The sequence below is a fragment of the Cebus imitator genome, unplaced genomic scaffold (assembly GCF_001604975.1).
Source record: "Cebus imitator isolate Cc_AM_T3 unplaced genomic scaffold, Cebus_imitator-1.0 Scaffold258, whole genome shotgun sequence".
Lineage (NCBI taxonomy): Eukaryota > Metazoa > Chordata > Mammalia > Primates > Cebidae > Cebus > Cebus imitator.
In genome coordinates this window covers 2,264,878-2,279,791 of record NW_016107573.1, presented here as the reverse complement: position 1 = coordinate 2,279,791, position 14,914 = coordinate 2,264,878, and the positions used below count along the sequence as shown (strand labels likewise).

The 14,914-nt window shown below is 55.3% G+C and overlaps 1 protein-coding gene across 12 annotated transcripts in view; it reads left to right on the top strand.

The window, feature by feature from the left end:
* The window catches only part of CCDC157 (coiled-coil domain containing 157), a 17,426-nt gene extending 2,512 nt beyond the window's left edge, over window positions 1-14,914 (top strand). For 2 of the 12 annotated variants that reach the window (XM_037728208.1, XM_017499603.2), the window contains exons 2-12: window positions 3,074-3,332; window positions 6,310-6,481; window positions 7,179-7,803; window positions 8,498-8,575; window positions 8,929-9,119; window positions 10,313-10,480; window positions 10,636-10,804; window positions 11,979-12,047; window positions 12,636-12,724; window positions 12,810-12,879; window positions 13,000-14,914. In XM_037728208.1, coding sequence (XP_037584136.1) covers window positions 3,085-3,332; window positions 6,310-6,481; window positions 7,179-7,803; window positions 8,498-8,575; window positions 8,929-9,119; window positions 10,313-10,480; window positions 10,636-10,804; window positions 11,979-12,047; window positions 12,636-12,724; window positions 12,810-12,879; window positions 13,000-13,445 — 2,325 coding nt within the window. In that variant the 5' untranslated portion in view covers window positions 3,074-3,084 and the 3' untranslated portion in view covers window positions 13,446-14,914. The other 10 variants (XM_037728210.1, XM_017499607.2, XM_017499604.2 and 7 more) reach the window with 9 other exon arrangements.

Sequence of the window (14,914 nt, the reverse complement as noted above, 5' to 3'; positions counted from 1 at the left end):
GTACTTAAACCATGCTTATATCTGCGTGACCTCAATTTTCAGAAGAAACAAGGTGAGGTAATTTACTGCTAGTTATCTGAACCAACATCTAGTGGGAGTTGATATCCAAGATGGCCTCATATGGCAGCTGTAGTTATTTGAAGATGAGCAGATCAGCGTTTCCTGGTGCCTTCACAAGCAAGCTTATGAATTCCAGGTGCTTTGCCACTTGAATACACTTCCTCCCAGGTTGGGGCTTCTTGATTGCTTTATTTCCTTCATGCCCATTCCAGGAAGGAAACCCAGAATACTTGCCTATGTTATTTTCCCTTTGTTTCTGCCTCCCTCCTTGGAGACATAAAATCTCTTGGGCAGCAATAGCTCATGAGAGGCAGTTGGCAAGACAACAGGAGTGCAGGATGTGGGCATGTGTGTTTTGAGTGTCATGAGGCAGACACATATCACTTGGGTGATATCCCACGGGTCAAACTGGCACACACAAGCTTACCCCTTGCAGAGACCCTCAGATATCGTTGGTAGTTCCTGGAGGACAGGGCTTCTTCTGCCCTGCTGTGTTCCTGGTCTTGACACAGTGCCTCCTGGCGTGGAGCAGATGCTCAGTCCTCATTTGCTGATTGCACACACAGCATCTGACCCTCTGCACCATCCAGTACAATAGCTACCAGCCAACGTGGCTTTTGAACTTTGAAATGGTTAGTAGGGGAGAAAAAGTAATATATTTTCCTCATCCATCACAGGTTTAATAAAAGACAGATTAAGGTGGCTCACGCCTATAATCCCAGCACTTTGAGAGGCCAAGGCTGGAGGATCACTTGAGGCCAGGAGGCCAAGACCAGCCTGGGCAACACAGCAAGTCTCTGTCTTTACAAAAAATAAAAAAAATTAGCCAGGTGTGGTGGCACCCACCTGTACTCCTACCTACTCAGGAGGCTGAGGTGGGAGGATCACTTGAGTCCAGGAGTTTGATGTTACAGTGAGCTATGATAGCACCACTGCACTCCAGCCTGAGCAACAAAGTGAGACCCTGACTCTAATAAATAAATAAGAGAAATAAAATTTAAAAACATATTAACAAGAGAAAAGATACGAATTTATTTAATAAAAGTTTTTCCTGACATGGAAACCTTCAGAAATGAAAACCCAAAGAAACAAGGAGATCTGTGTTTTTTGGGTTTTTGTTTTGTTTTGTTTTTCTGTTTTTTTGAGACAGAGTCTCGCTCTGTACCCCACGCTGCAGTGCAGTGGCACGATCTTGGCTCACTGCAACCTCCGCTTCCTGGGTCCTGGTTCAAGTAATTCTCCTGCCTCAGCCTGCCGAGTAGCTGGGATTACAGGTGCGCACCACCATGCCCAGCTAATTTTTATATTGTTAGTAGAGACAAGGTTTCACCATGTTTGCCAGGCTGGCCTTGAACTCCTGACCTCATGATCCTCCTGTCTTGCCCTCCCAAAGTGCTGGGATTACAGGCGTGAGCCACCACGCCCAGCCTGGAGATCTGTGTTTTCATGGATAGTCATTCAGAATTATGATTGGTGGACCAAAAGGTATGATCTAGCCAGACACGGTGGCTCACGCCTGTAATCCTAGCACTTTGGGAGGCCAAGTTGGGTGGATCACCTGAGGTCAGGAGTTGGAGACCAGCCTGGCCAATATGGTGAAACCCCGTCTCTACTGAAAATACAAAAATTAGCTGGGCATGGTGGTGTGTCCCTGTAGTCCCAGCTCCTCGGGACTACAGGAATGGTCTGACAAGAAAATTGCTTGAACCCAGGAGGCAGAGGTTATAGTGAGCCGAACAGGAGAATTATTTGAACCCTGGAGGCAGAGATTGCAGTGAGCCGAGATTGCACCACTGCACTCCAGCCTGGGTGACAGTGTGAGACTCTGTCTCAAAAAAAAAAAAAAGAAAAGAAACGGTACGATCTAACAGTAATAAATGAGGGAGGGAATGGATTTAGCAAGGGCTGTTTTCTCAGATTCTTCTTGGTATCCCTGTGTGACATTTCTTCCCATCTGGGTATAGGGCAGCATACCTGTCACATGAGGGTCTTCAGGGGAGAAGGAAGGGAGAGGTTACAGACTGACCTTCCTGGTGGCCTGCTTTAGAGAGGAAGGATGAGGGGAAGATGAGGGTGGCCTTCCTGCTTCTGCAGTTTTTTGCATTTCCAAGGTGCCATATTTTTGGGTACCATTTCCTGTAGCCCATCAGTGGCTAGTAGAAATAACTAAAATCCCATGTGTGGCTTGTGTTATATTTCTCCTGGACACTGCTACTCTGGAAGTAGCATGGCCTGAGGACAGAGCAGAGATTGTGGACTCAGAATCTCAGCTTCCTGAGTGACCTCGGGCAAGCTCCCTAACTTTTCAGAGCCTCAGTTTCCTCCTCTGTAGAAATGAGGGAGATTGAGGGAAGCGGTACACAGTAGGTTCTTCAGTCGAAGCCAGCACTATCGAAGAATGCCCTCTGCTCAGGCTGGAGGCAGGCAGGTGTCCAGAGGTGGCTTTTCGTCCACAGGCCAAAGGGAGTACTGAGACACTGTGGCCAGCATGACGTGATCCAATAGAGTTTGGTCCAGGTCTCTGGAGCTGAAGGTGTTCAGAAGATTGGAGAGGGTAGGCCTGTGACCCAGCTGGAAACTGCTGCAGTGGTCTAGGCAGGAGATGACAGTGGCCTGGTGTGGCCCAACACTCCCCATCACGCTGTAGCTGTAACTCTCTATTTCAGTTGTGTGTACCCTGTTCCAGGATTCACTCTGGGAGGAAAGGACAGCAGGCATATTCTTGTTCATAGCTGAACCCACCCAGCCTTTAGCACGGGACCTGACATATATAAGCCCTCAGGAAGGACTTGTGGAGTGATGGACTCTGCAGTATGTGCTCGGGGTAGGGGGACTGAGAAGCTGGTGAGGCCACTCAGAACCAGGTCCGAAAGGCCTTGTGTCACGTGGGGCTGGGAAACAGACTTCTCCCAGGGTCTGGGGTAGACTTTCAGCCTACCCACAGTTTCAGGGAGTTTCCTCCAGCAGCAGCCACACGGCTCTAGCTGGCAGGGCTCCTCTGTGCTCGCCCTAGGAGCTGTGAGGATGGCACACCTGCTGGGCAGCCAGGCCTGCATGGACAGCCTGCGCAACGACCTCACCGACCTGCAGGGTGCCATCGTAGACGTCTTCTCCCACGCTGGGCCCGTGCGCTTCCCCTCCTGGAAGTTCCCTGATCGCGTGGCCTGTGACATTGACATGGTGGCCCTGCTGGAGCACTATGACCATGTTCCGGGTGACCCTGAGTTCACACAGCTGTCCCATGCTGTGCTGCTGGAGCTGGTCATCGACAGGTGAGGGCCTTGACCAAACCTGGTCATCTCAGGATGCCGGTACCTGCCCCTGAAACCAGTGGCAGCTGCGGAAGCCCCTCCAGAGGCGGGGGTGATGTTGGTAACACAGTGACCATTGAACCTGTCGGAGCCACATCGGCTTCGGACTTTCAAAGTGGTCAAGTACTTTTATCATGTATCTTGTGTTGTGTGCTGTGCTATGCCGTGTTAGGCTAGCCTAGCCTGTCCACCACAGGCAGTTGATTTCTACTCCATTGGTTTCTGTCGCACCACAGCTGTGACCTGGGCCTCTCAGCCACTCCCAGCTGCCTCCTCAGGGTTTCTGTGTCCGGGACACCATAGTTGCTTCTCACAGTTTCCATCCCAGGCTCTCTTTCCTGTTGTCCTGTGGGTTGTGCTGTTCCCTCTGCATATCACAAGGCCAGACACAGGATGCGTTTTTCCAAATCATAACCCTCTGGGAAGAGCCTCGTGGATTCTCCTGCAGCCCCATCACTTCTAAAGTTAACGTGGTTGGCTGGGCACGGTGGCTCACGCCTGTAATCTCAGCGCTTTGGGAGGCCAAGGCAGCCGGATCACTTGAGGTCAGGAGTTCAAGACCACCCTGGCCAACATAGTGAAACCCTGTCTCTACTAATAATACAAAAATTAGCTGGGCATGGTGGTGCGTGCCTGTAATTCCAGCTACTCAGGAGGCTGAGGCAGGAGAATCACTTGAACATGGGAGGCAGAGGTTGCAGTGAGCTGAGATCACACCAATGCCCTCCAGCCTGGGTAATGGAGTAGATTCTGTCTCAAAAAAACACAACAAACAAAAAAAATGACATGGTGTGTTGGGCATGGTGGCTAACACCTGTAATCCCAGCATTTTGGGAGGCCGATTGGGAGGATCATTTGAGAGTTCGAGTCTAGCCTGAGCAACAAAGGGAGACCCCATCACTATAAAAATAGTTTTAAAATTAGCTGGGTGTGTTGGTGCATGCCTTTTTTTTTTTTTTTTTTTGAGACAGAGTTTTACTCTTGTTGCCCAGGCTAGAGTGCAGTGGCACGAACTTGGCTCACTGCAACCTCTCCCTCCTGGGTTAAAGAGATTTTCCTGCCTCAGCCTCCCCAGTAGTTGGGATTACAGGTGCCTGCCACAACTCCTGGCTAATTTTTTGTATTTTTAGTAGCGACAGGGTTACACCATGTTGACCAGGCTGGTCTTGAACTCCTGACCTCAGGTGATCCACCTACCTTGGCCTCCCAGAGTGCTGGGATTACAGGCGTGAACCACTGTGCCCAGCCGTTGTGTGCCTATTGTCCCAGCCACTTGGGAGGCTACTAAAAATATAAAAATGAGCCGGGCATGGTGGTGCACGCCTGTAGTCCCAGCTACTCAGGAGGCTGAGGCAGGAGAATTGTTTGAACTTGGGAATTGGAGGTTGCAACGAGCTGAGATTGTACCGCTGCACTCTAGCCTGGGCAACAAAGCAAGACTCTGTCTCCAAAAAAAAAAAAAAACCCAACATAAAACCAACCTTAAAGCCCTGAAGGCCTGACAGGTGATAGAGAATGTGAGAGGGACTTCAGTCTCCAGTGGTTTCAGGATGAACTGCTCAGGGACAGAGAAGCCACTCTGAGGCCAGGAGGAGCCCTTGGTACAAAAGCACCATCTGTAACCTCTGAGTGGCTGAATGATGAGCACAGAACACACCTCCTTTCCTCCATGACTTTATGCATTACACTGTCCCTCTGCTAGGAATGCCCTGCCCATCTGTCATGGCTAGGTTTACCCACCCTCTTCTCCGTGCAGCTGTCGCCGACATGCCCTCTGCCCTGCCTGACCCCTCTGCCTACCTCTGCCTGAGTTAAAGCCTCCTCTGGGCTCCTGTGTGTATAAGTAATTCCTGGCAGAGGCTGCTGGGTGAGACCTAGACCAGCCTATGAACCCTGGAGTCTGGGGCCCTGGCCTCCACCACATGGTGTAGCACTGAGCTGCTTAGTTCATGGCAGGGATGGGATCACGGCTAAGGCTGCAGACAGCAGCACCGCAGTCTCCCACTGCTAGGGTCGGTCGGTCTGGGCAGACGGATTGCCCTGTCAGGGTCATGATGTGTCCTCTTTTCAGGTGCTTCTCCCTTCCCTGGTGTTGCCTGGCACCATGGCAAGTGCTGTTGTCCATGTTTGCAGAGGAGGACACATTGGCCAAAGAGGGGCAGAGCCTGGAGGCGGTTGGCACCTCCTCCCCCAGGCCCTCTCTACCCAAGGCCCCACAGGGTTTGGGAAGAGTCCGCTGCACCTGCAACAAGCTAATTTCACTTATCTTCCTGGTGCGTGTTGTCAACACAATACTTCTTTAAAATAGCTCGGTTCCCATGCAAATGCAAACTTAGCTTTTTATTATAATATTGTGTTTTCTTATAATTCACACCTGACTCTAATTTTGAACTTAGAGGTTAGGACAGAGACCTAGCTGTCGCGACACAGGTCCCCACTGTTGCAGAAGCAGCTCACCCTGCAGAAGCCCTTGACTAGCCTCAGGAGACTGTGCACACACTGCACTCTGCCTTATCAACCTATGGCTGTGGGCAAGCTCCTCCCCTCTCCTGGTCTCAGCTCTGTCATCTGTCAGAGGCTCTGGGTCACTGGATGCAGGGCAGCTGTTCACCCAGCACTTTTCAAGGACTCAGGGTACAACTGAGGTAAGGCCAGGCTCGGCTTCACAGTGAGCCCTGGTCCAGTGGAGAAAAGCCAGGCAGAAGTGCCACCCAGAAGACCCAGCAGAAGCTCCCAAGCAGAGATTATGGCCAGGGATGACTTCCTGGAGGAAGCAGCCCCTGGGTTAGGTTTGAAGCTGGCCCAGCAGAGCGTATTCTGAGACTCTCCAAGTCCCTGATGCCTGGGCCAGTTCCCCAGAGCCAGGGCTGCAGTTGTATGGTCTGAGGGTACATTGGCACCAGCCAGGGCCCCAGCAATCTGGCATTTCTGCCCACAGGCTCCTGCTACTGCTTCAAAGCTGCATGAGCTACTTGGAGAACCTTGGCTCAGAGCAGATGATGCCCCCCACACGGGCTGCGGGACCCTGCATGTCCGTGGGGCTCACGGCGCGGCGCTTCTGGGACAGCCTGCTGAGGCTGGGCATGCTCCACCAGCAGGCGCTCCCCCAGGTAGGTCCCAGCCTCTGTCTCCCCACTGTGGTGGCCTTCACACCTCGCCACCACTCTGGCTTCCTAGCCTACCACCATGTGCACCGCAGCCTTCACTGGCCTCCACCACCCTCCCAATCAAGGCCCACACAGTGTGGCAGTTAAGAATTCAGGCCTTGGGTGGTCATGCCTTGCTCTCTGGCTCTGAAGTCCCTGTGGGACTTTGGAAAAATCCTGCGTCCTCTGAACCTCAGTTTCTTAATCTGAGGTTCAGACAGCGGAGGTCATGTGAGCCCCGTTTGTTACGGGCTATCCCATAATCCACACAGGCACCCACTGGGGAAGGGCCACTGTCACCATGATGGGGAAGAAACTAAAACTGAGAGTGGCTATGGTGACATGAGAGCAGGCACATCCACTAAGCAAGAGCCCAGTAACCGGCAGCTGCGAGCATCACCATCACCCTCCCAACGCCATGCATACAATCAGATCAAGCCTGGAGTTTGGGGCATGGGCCTTAGAGAGGAGGCCTGGGTGTGGTAAGTTAAGTCAGAGAAAAAGAGGGAGAAAGTTCTCTCTTATTTACATTGGTGTCAGAAAACGTCTGAGGGTCTGAGTGTCAGGTAAGGCTGTCACACTGTCACAGAACATGCCCAGGGAACAGTCGCCTCCCTCCATTTTCTCTCAGCTGGTTTCCCTTTTCTTTTTCTGAACACAGAAAGGGGCAAACCAAAGGGAGACCCCTACCTCCAAGCCCACTGCCAAGGACGAGCCAGCCAGGAGCCCTGAATGTCTGACAGCCAAGTTCATCAAACCCTCCTCCCCAATGCCAGGCTTGCCCCAGACCTGCCAAGACCCAGAGAGCATCCCCGTCAGAGCCTCCCTGCAGTGTCCAGCCACGGCCTCCAAGAACACCAGGAGTGTTTACTCCCAGACCATTGAGACGGCCCTGGTGCCCTGTGACGCGTGTGCCAGCGTCCAGGGAAGCCTGTCGAAGGTGGGCAAGGTGGTCATCAGCCTGTGTCAGAGCCAGAACTTACCCTCGTCCTTAGGCCAGTTCCAGCAACTGGTGCAGGACAGCATGGGGCTCAGGCCACTGCCAGCTGCCACAGTGAGCCGCTGGGCAGCAGAGCAGAGCAAAGACCTGATGCGCCTCAGTAAGCATGTGGAGGCCCTCAGGGCCCAGCTGGCAGAGGCTGAGGAGCGGAAGGATGGCCTGAGGAAGCAGGTGTGCAAGCTGGAGCAGGCGCTGAAACAGGAACAGGGGGCACGGCGGCGACAGGCGGAGGAGAATGAGCAGTGCCTGGCTGAGTGGGAGCATGACAAGCAGCAGCTGCTCAAAGGTCTGTGCCCCAGAGGCTGGACGCCTGGTGCCCAGGGGCTCTGCCACAGCCTTTGCAGGGGTGCATGAGACAGGGCTTTCAGGGCAAGTGGTTTGTGTGGAGGAAACCCAGGCTGGGGCACAGGCAAGAGGCAGGGAAGGGAGGGCAGCAAGGAAGCGTGTGTTCATCCGGCGGTGACACTGCGAGCTCAGTCCCACTGGGGCCACCAGGAGCCGGGCTAGGATGCTTGCCCAGACTTGTCCCTCAGTCGGGGAGGGAGCTGGGGTAGGTATCCACTTGCACTGTCAATCATTGAGGGCTACTTCCAGAGAGTTATTCCCCTGGCACTTCCAGCCAAGCAGAGCAGCCTCTCTGGTTTTGGCAAAAGCCATCAGAGACTCAGTTCCTGGCACTGGAAGTTGGCCAGTGCCTACTGATATGAGGCCTGAGGGATTTGCCCATTCTGAGCCTCACGGTTGCCTCCATGAATGATACCAAGGCCCAGAGAGTTGCAGACACATGGCAGCCAGCCCATGAGAAGCAGGGTGGACGAGGGCCCAGGCCCCTCCACCAACTCCCCAGAACTCCTCCCACAACCACAGGCGGCTCCTCTGCAGGCAATGGGCTGCCTCCATTGCACAGGGCACACTGGGCATGAAGGTCACCGGCCAGGCCCATGGGACCCTCTGAAGGGCCTCTCTCTTGGCTGCCATAGAAACAAGTGACCTAAAGACAAAGATGGCCACCTTGGAGAGGGAACTGAAACAGCAGCAGGAGTCCACGCAGGCTGTGGGTAAGGAGCCCCGTCCTAGGCCCCCATGCCACATCTCAAGCTAGTCGTGTGGCTGGATGAGCATCGTCTGTCTCTGTCCCCTGAGCATCCAGGGCAAAGATTAAGGGAACCAGCCACAGGAGGGTGGGCCTGGCCAACCACCCTGCTGGGCAGTGGCCAAGCTGGGGTGCCACCTCCCACCCAGAAAGCACCTTCTGTTTTCTAGACCCACCTTAGGCAGGGTCTAGAGCCCATTTTGTGGCTGAGGACTCTGAGGCCCAGAGATGTGATCTCCCGCTTGGGTCCCGTCCGGGGTCTGAGGTACTACAGCACTCCCCTGTCCTACCCCATCCCACACCTGCTCAATGCTGCAGAGGCAAAGGCCCAGCAGCTGCAGGAGGAAGGCGAGTGCAGGGCGGCGGCGGAGAGGCAGGTGCAGCAGCTGGAGGAGCAGGTGCAGCTGCTGGTGGGGCAGCTGGAGGGCGCCAGCCAGCAGATCTGCTGGGCCAGCAAGGAGCTGGACAAGGAGAAGGCCCGTGTCGACAGCATGGTCCGCCACCAGGAGGTGAGGCCAGGGCCCTCACCAGCCTGGGAACCCACAGCATAGGCTGCAGGGAGAGAGGGCTGTGCTGGCAGGGAATGGGGGCTCATCTGTTTGGGCATCTGCTCCCTGAGATACCTCCAGGTGTAGGGTTGATTCACCCTCACAGAGAGTCTGCCCTGAGCCAGGCACTGGGGAACAGTGACCTAGGGACAGGTACTCCCTAATGAGGCCTCACTCTGGAGGAGTGCCCCACAGGGAAAGATGAGCAGATGTGCCACACTCTCCTGCCAGATGGCTAAGGGGTACAGGGGGGCATGACCACATCAGCTATCAGCCAGTGGAAGGATAGGGCAGGCAGAGGGTGAGCCAGGGCCCCGGGCACAGCTGTGTTCTGGGCAGCGGGGCCTTGCGGGAGTCCTCAGAAGCATCGTTGAGGGAATAGGTGACCTGTTGCCCAGTGAAGGGGGCAGGTCTGGGGCTTCCCTGGCTGGGCTACCCTCAGAAGCTCAGCAAGAGCCAGGGAGTTCAGCTGAGAGTCCCCAGGGTCAGGCATGGGCCCAGGATAGGGGAAGCTCTGTGTGCCCTGCAAACCGTCACAGCCCCGTGTATCAGGTGTCTGCTGTGACCCAGCCACTGGCTTCCGGATCCACAGCCTCTGATGCTTACTCCTTGCTACAGCAGGAGGCAGATACTCTTGTCACCCCCACTTTACGAATGAGGAAATGCAGCCTTACTGAGGTTAAGGAAGTTGCCCAAGGTCACACGCTAGCGAAAGGTGGAGCCAGGGTTCGGAGCAGACCGGTGCTAGTTCTTCCTGCTTTCCCTTCAGTGGGCATTAGGAAGTGTGGGCTTCAGTGGTGGGGGGTGATGTGACACTGGAGACCCAAGGAGAAGAAAAACTTAGTTCCCAGAATTCCTCTCCAAGTGGGGTCTACGTGTGACTGGAAGGAAGTGGGGGTGAGACCCCCAGAGCCAGCCAACTGTGTTCCAAGGGCCGGGGTGTTTAAGTTGGGGGTCTTGGCCTTGACCAGATGTGCATCTGCCTGCTAGCGGCTTCCCCCCACCCCTGCCCTTCCATGTGTGTGACCAGCATTCCCTAGACACACATGAGGGAGCGGGGATGGGAGTAGTAGATGCTGTAGCCTCCTTAGTTCCATGTGGCTGGGCCTACCCTGTGGGTCTCACAGCCTCCCTGCTTGTCCATTCCTGCTTAGTCCCTGCAGGCCAAGCAGCGAGCCCTGCTAAAGCAGCTGGACAGCCTGGACCAGGAGCGTGAGGAGCTGCGGGGCAGCCTGGATGAGGCCGAGGCCCAGCGGGCCAGTGTGGAAGAGCAGCTGCAGAGCGAGCGAGAGCAGGGGCAGTGCCAGCTCCAGGCCCAGCAGGTGAGGGTGGGTGTCTTCCCTTTTGCCAGAGAAGCCTCTGGTCAGCTGAGTGCCAGCAGGCCTGTCTTGTGTCTTGGGGGTAGGGATGGTGCCCCAGGGGTGCTCAGTGCCATGTGGCTCACTCAGGAGCCAGGCCTGAGCCTCTCCTGCCCCAGGAGCTGCTGCAGAGCCTGCAGAGAGAGAAGCAAGGCCTGGAGCAGGTGACTACAGACTTGCGGCTGACCATCCTGGAGCGGGAGCGGGAGCTGGTAGAGCTGAGGGAGCGGGAACGGCTGCTGGTGGCCTTTCCAGACCTGCACCAGCCCACCGAGACCCAGATCCATGGTAGGGGACTGGGGATGGTGCCAAGGGCATGCCAGGGCTCAGGACCGGCAGCTGAGGGCTCGTGGGCAGGACACTGGGGTCTGCAGCTCCCAAGCCTATAGTGAGGGTGGTAAAGCCAGGCGGCCAGCAGTGCAGCCCTTGTGGACCCACCACAGTATGCAAGCACTTCATGCATTATCCACTCTGTGCAGACAGGGACGTGAAAGTCTAATAGTGATGTGACTGCCTCTAGTCATGACAGCCAAATCCAGACATAGGTGGTTGTCCCTGCAGCCCATGCTCTTCACCACGTCACATGCCAGTCCTTGCTCAACTTGCCTGTGTCCCCCTTCTTGGTCCTTGGAATGGGTCCCCAAACCACACCATGGGACTAGTTCCAATGACAGCCCCCAGCTGCCTGCTGTCCTGGACCCTATGGCACAGAAGTGCTAGGTACCCATCTTGGCACAGGACTGGATATCAGGTGACCTGGGTTCTCCCAGCCCCTCCAGCCCCCTAAAGTGCTGGGGCGAATCCATTCACAGAGCTGGCAGGAAGATCTGCTGCAATTTAGCTGCCCATAAGACGTCATCCAGGCCCTTCTGTCCCCTTCTCAACCACTCTGTGAGGCAGGTCATAGCCCCTTTTTACAAAGCAGGAAACTGAACCAAAAGGGGCAGCAATTCTCCCAGGCTCATGGAGCCAGAAGGAAGCATCCATCACAAAAGCAGGGGAGAGAGCAGCCTTGCCGAATTCCTGCCATTCCCACCCTTGAGCTGGCTGTGACCTTGGACAGCTCATTTTGTCTCTGGCCTGTCTGAAACGGGGCCTAGGAAGAGATTCACTCTTCTGCTTATTTGCTAAGTCTTTTGAGAGCTCTAGGCCCCACCCAGCTCTGAAATTTTATATAATAGTCATCTTCCCAGCAGGTAGGGGGACAGGGAGGTGGGAACAAGGCTTCAGGAAAAGGAAGGTGAGATGAGAGGCCTGGTATACTAATAGCTCCCTTGGGCCAGGTGCCGGGCCACCCACCCAAGCTGGTATGCCTCCCTCCTAAGGTCCTGTCCCACTGGGCACAGGAGGCAGATCGAGCAGGGTGGAGTCCCAGATACCATGTCCCACAGACTCTGGCAACGTCACAGATCACATGGAGAGGCAAGTGCAGGCCAACGACATCCGCATCCAGGTCTTACAGGAGGAGAACGGGCGGCTCCAATCAATGCTGTCCAAAATCCGGGAAGTGGCCCAGCAGGGTGGCCTCAAGGTAGGCCTGAGAGGGCAGGCCCTTGGGGAACAGGAGGAAGCCCCTACCCAGCAGAGGTCTTCAGACTCTGCCCCAGGAACTTATGGGAGCCCACCTCATTGCATGAGGCCTTAGGCTGTGCTTTTGTGAAACATTTTTCACATTTCCAGAAGGCGTGAGGATGTTTAGGATCCAGCACCTTCCAATCCCATATCCTCTATAGCCCTTCATGCCTTTAAGTGCAACAAGAAGCCTTGTCAGGCCAGGCGTGGAGGCTCATGCCTGTAATCCCAACGATTTGCGAGGCCAAGGCAGGCAGATCACTTGAGCCCAGGAGTTTGAGACCAGCCTGGACAACATAGTGAGACCCTGTTTCTAAAAAAAAAAAAAAAAAAGCCATGCCAGAAAGAAACCTCCCCACACTTGCTGTCTGCCTGAGGTTTTGCAGCTGAGAATAGGCCCTAGAAGGCTTCCTAGGCCCTTCCCCAGGTGGAAGGGCTCGTGGGTATGCGTTCAGGCCTTCCTTCCTCATCCCTGATTACAACACCCTCTCTGTACAGTGGGGAGGGGACTCCTGGGCCCTTCTAAGACCGGCTTTTTTTTTTGTAGCTGATCCGACAGGACCAGCTCTTGTCCCTTTCCAGCAAGGGAACCCCGGGAGCAACACCGCCAGTCCAGACCCAGAGCACATCCCCAGGGTGAGTGAGGCTTTACCAGAGGCAGGGCAGGTAGGTGGAGCATCCCCCGCACTCACAGAGGATCTTGGATCTGGTTTTCCTTCAGGCTCCTGGGCAAACAGCACCTTCCTGGCGGCAGGATGGACAGGACCCCGCCCAGCCAGCCCCGCACCTCTCCACCTCGGCAGCCCCGCACATCCCCACCTCAGCAGCCCCGCACCTCTACACCTCAGCAGCCCCGCGCATCCCCACCTCAGCAGCCCCGCACCTCTCCACCTCAGCAGCCCCGCGCATCCCCACCTCAGCAGCCCCGCGCATCCCCACCTCGGCAGCCCTGCAGCCAGCCCAGCAAGTCCTTGCTGGAGGATGTGACCCACTCGGCCACCTCTACCCAGAGCCCCATCAGGGCCTTGGTCAGGCTGAAGAGGAGACTGTCACCTGGCTGGGGCCAGGCCGGCTCTGCACACCAGCCCCAGGAGCGGCCCATGTAGCCTGTGGTAGGGCTGGGGCTGGATGGCAGGTGGCTGGCAGCTCCCACTGTAATAAAGGCCCAGCCAATCGCCCACAGCAATCTTGGCCTCACAGTACGGCTGAGCTGGGGAAAGAGTCCTTCCTTCCCTGTCCTGGGCAGGGGCCACTGAGTCCCCAGCCATGTAGGTCATCAGCCAGCAGAGTCCTAGCCCTATTGGCCCTCAGTAAAAGGGGCCTTCCTGCTTCCCTCCTGACAGAGACTGTGGGATAGGAGAGTACACCCAGGGCAGAGAAAGCTCCTAGGACCTGGGCCAGGTGAAGGGCCGTCTTTCTATCCCCAGAGCAAGGGCCCAGGGGTGAACCTGGGCTCAGTGTCTTGCACAGACTCAGATGGGTGTCAGGTGAAGGTGGACAGAGGAAGGGCCATTGAGGACTTCTGAGGCAGGCAGAGGGGAGCGATGCCTTCAGCCTCCCACCCTGGCTCTGGACCTGCACTGGTTACATTAAGGACCCAAGAGGTAAGCCTCCTTTCACTGAGGAACTCCTCTCCTTTAGGAAATGGTGCCCATCATGAAGGTTTCTCCAACTTCTGGAGGTCAGAGTCCAGGAGGCCACTGAATGCAGGGCAAGGCCTCCCTCAAGCAGAGGACATCCTCCCAGCCCTGGCTGTCCCGTGCCTGTCCCTTGCCCCCCTCCCCAGCCCAGGATGCCATGCAGCCGAGCATCCGGGGCTCCTGTTTTCCTCATGAAGCCACCAGTCTGCCCTGAGCCACTTGCCTGTGAAGGACGGTCTCCAAAAACTTGCTGAGGCCTTCTCAGTGTGCACTCTCCCAGGTGCCTGAAGCATTTTTCCTTGGTGAAGAGGCCATCAGAGCACCTCAGTTCACAGAGGAGGGTCAAGAGGGGCCATGGTCAGCCTAATTTCCTGCTTCGGAGGGGCCCAGGCACCCCCCCTCACAGGGGAGCACGAGCCCTCAGCACCCTGAGCCAGGAGGCCTGTGGCCAAGTCCGGGGGAACAACCTCACAGCTGAGCAACTCTCTCAGGCTGCCACCAATTTCATACCCGTGTATTCATTAGCTCCCAGTTCTGGAGGTTAGAAGTCTAGGTTCCGTGTGGCCGGGTTTTCTGCTAAGGGTCCCAGAAGGTTGAAATCAAGGCATCTACCAGGCTGTGTTCCTTTCTGCTGGCTCTGGGGAAGAATCCACTTCCAAGCTCATTCCACTTGGTGGCAGAATTCCGATCCTTGTGGCCACGGGACTGAGGTCCCCATCTCCTCACTGGCTGCTGTAAGCCAGCTCCTGCCTCACCACCTAGAGGCTGCCCACTTTCCTTGCCATGGGGCTCCCTCCATCTTCAAGTCAGCAACAAAGAATTTCTTAGGCACCGAATCCCCCACATGCTTTAAATCCTCGACTTCCTCCTCTTGTACCAGGAGAAAACAACTTTTAATGGGCTCATGTGGTTAGGCCAAGGCCCACTTAGTACTTTCCCTTTCTTCAGGTCAATTTGCCGTACCACATAACCCAACCATGAACATAAAATCCCTTAGTCACAGTTCCAGAGATTAGATTAATACAGGGCATGTTCATGGTGGGTTGGCAGTGGGAATCTTGGGGGCCATCTTAGAATTCCATTTACCACAGGCAGTAGAACCTAAGGTGACTTTTTAAATCTTAAAACATCCATACACATTTTACATCTTATATTAAAATATAGCCATGTTTATTTTACTATTAAA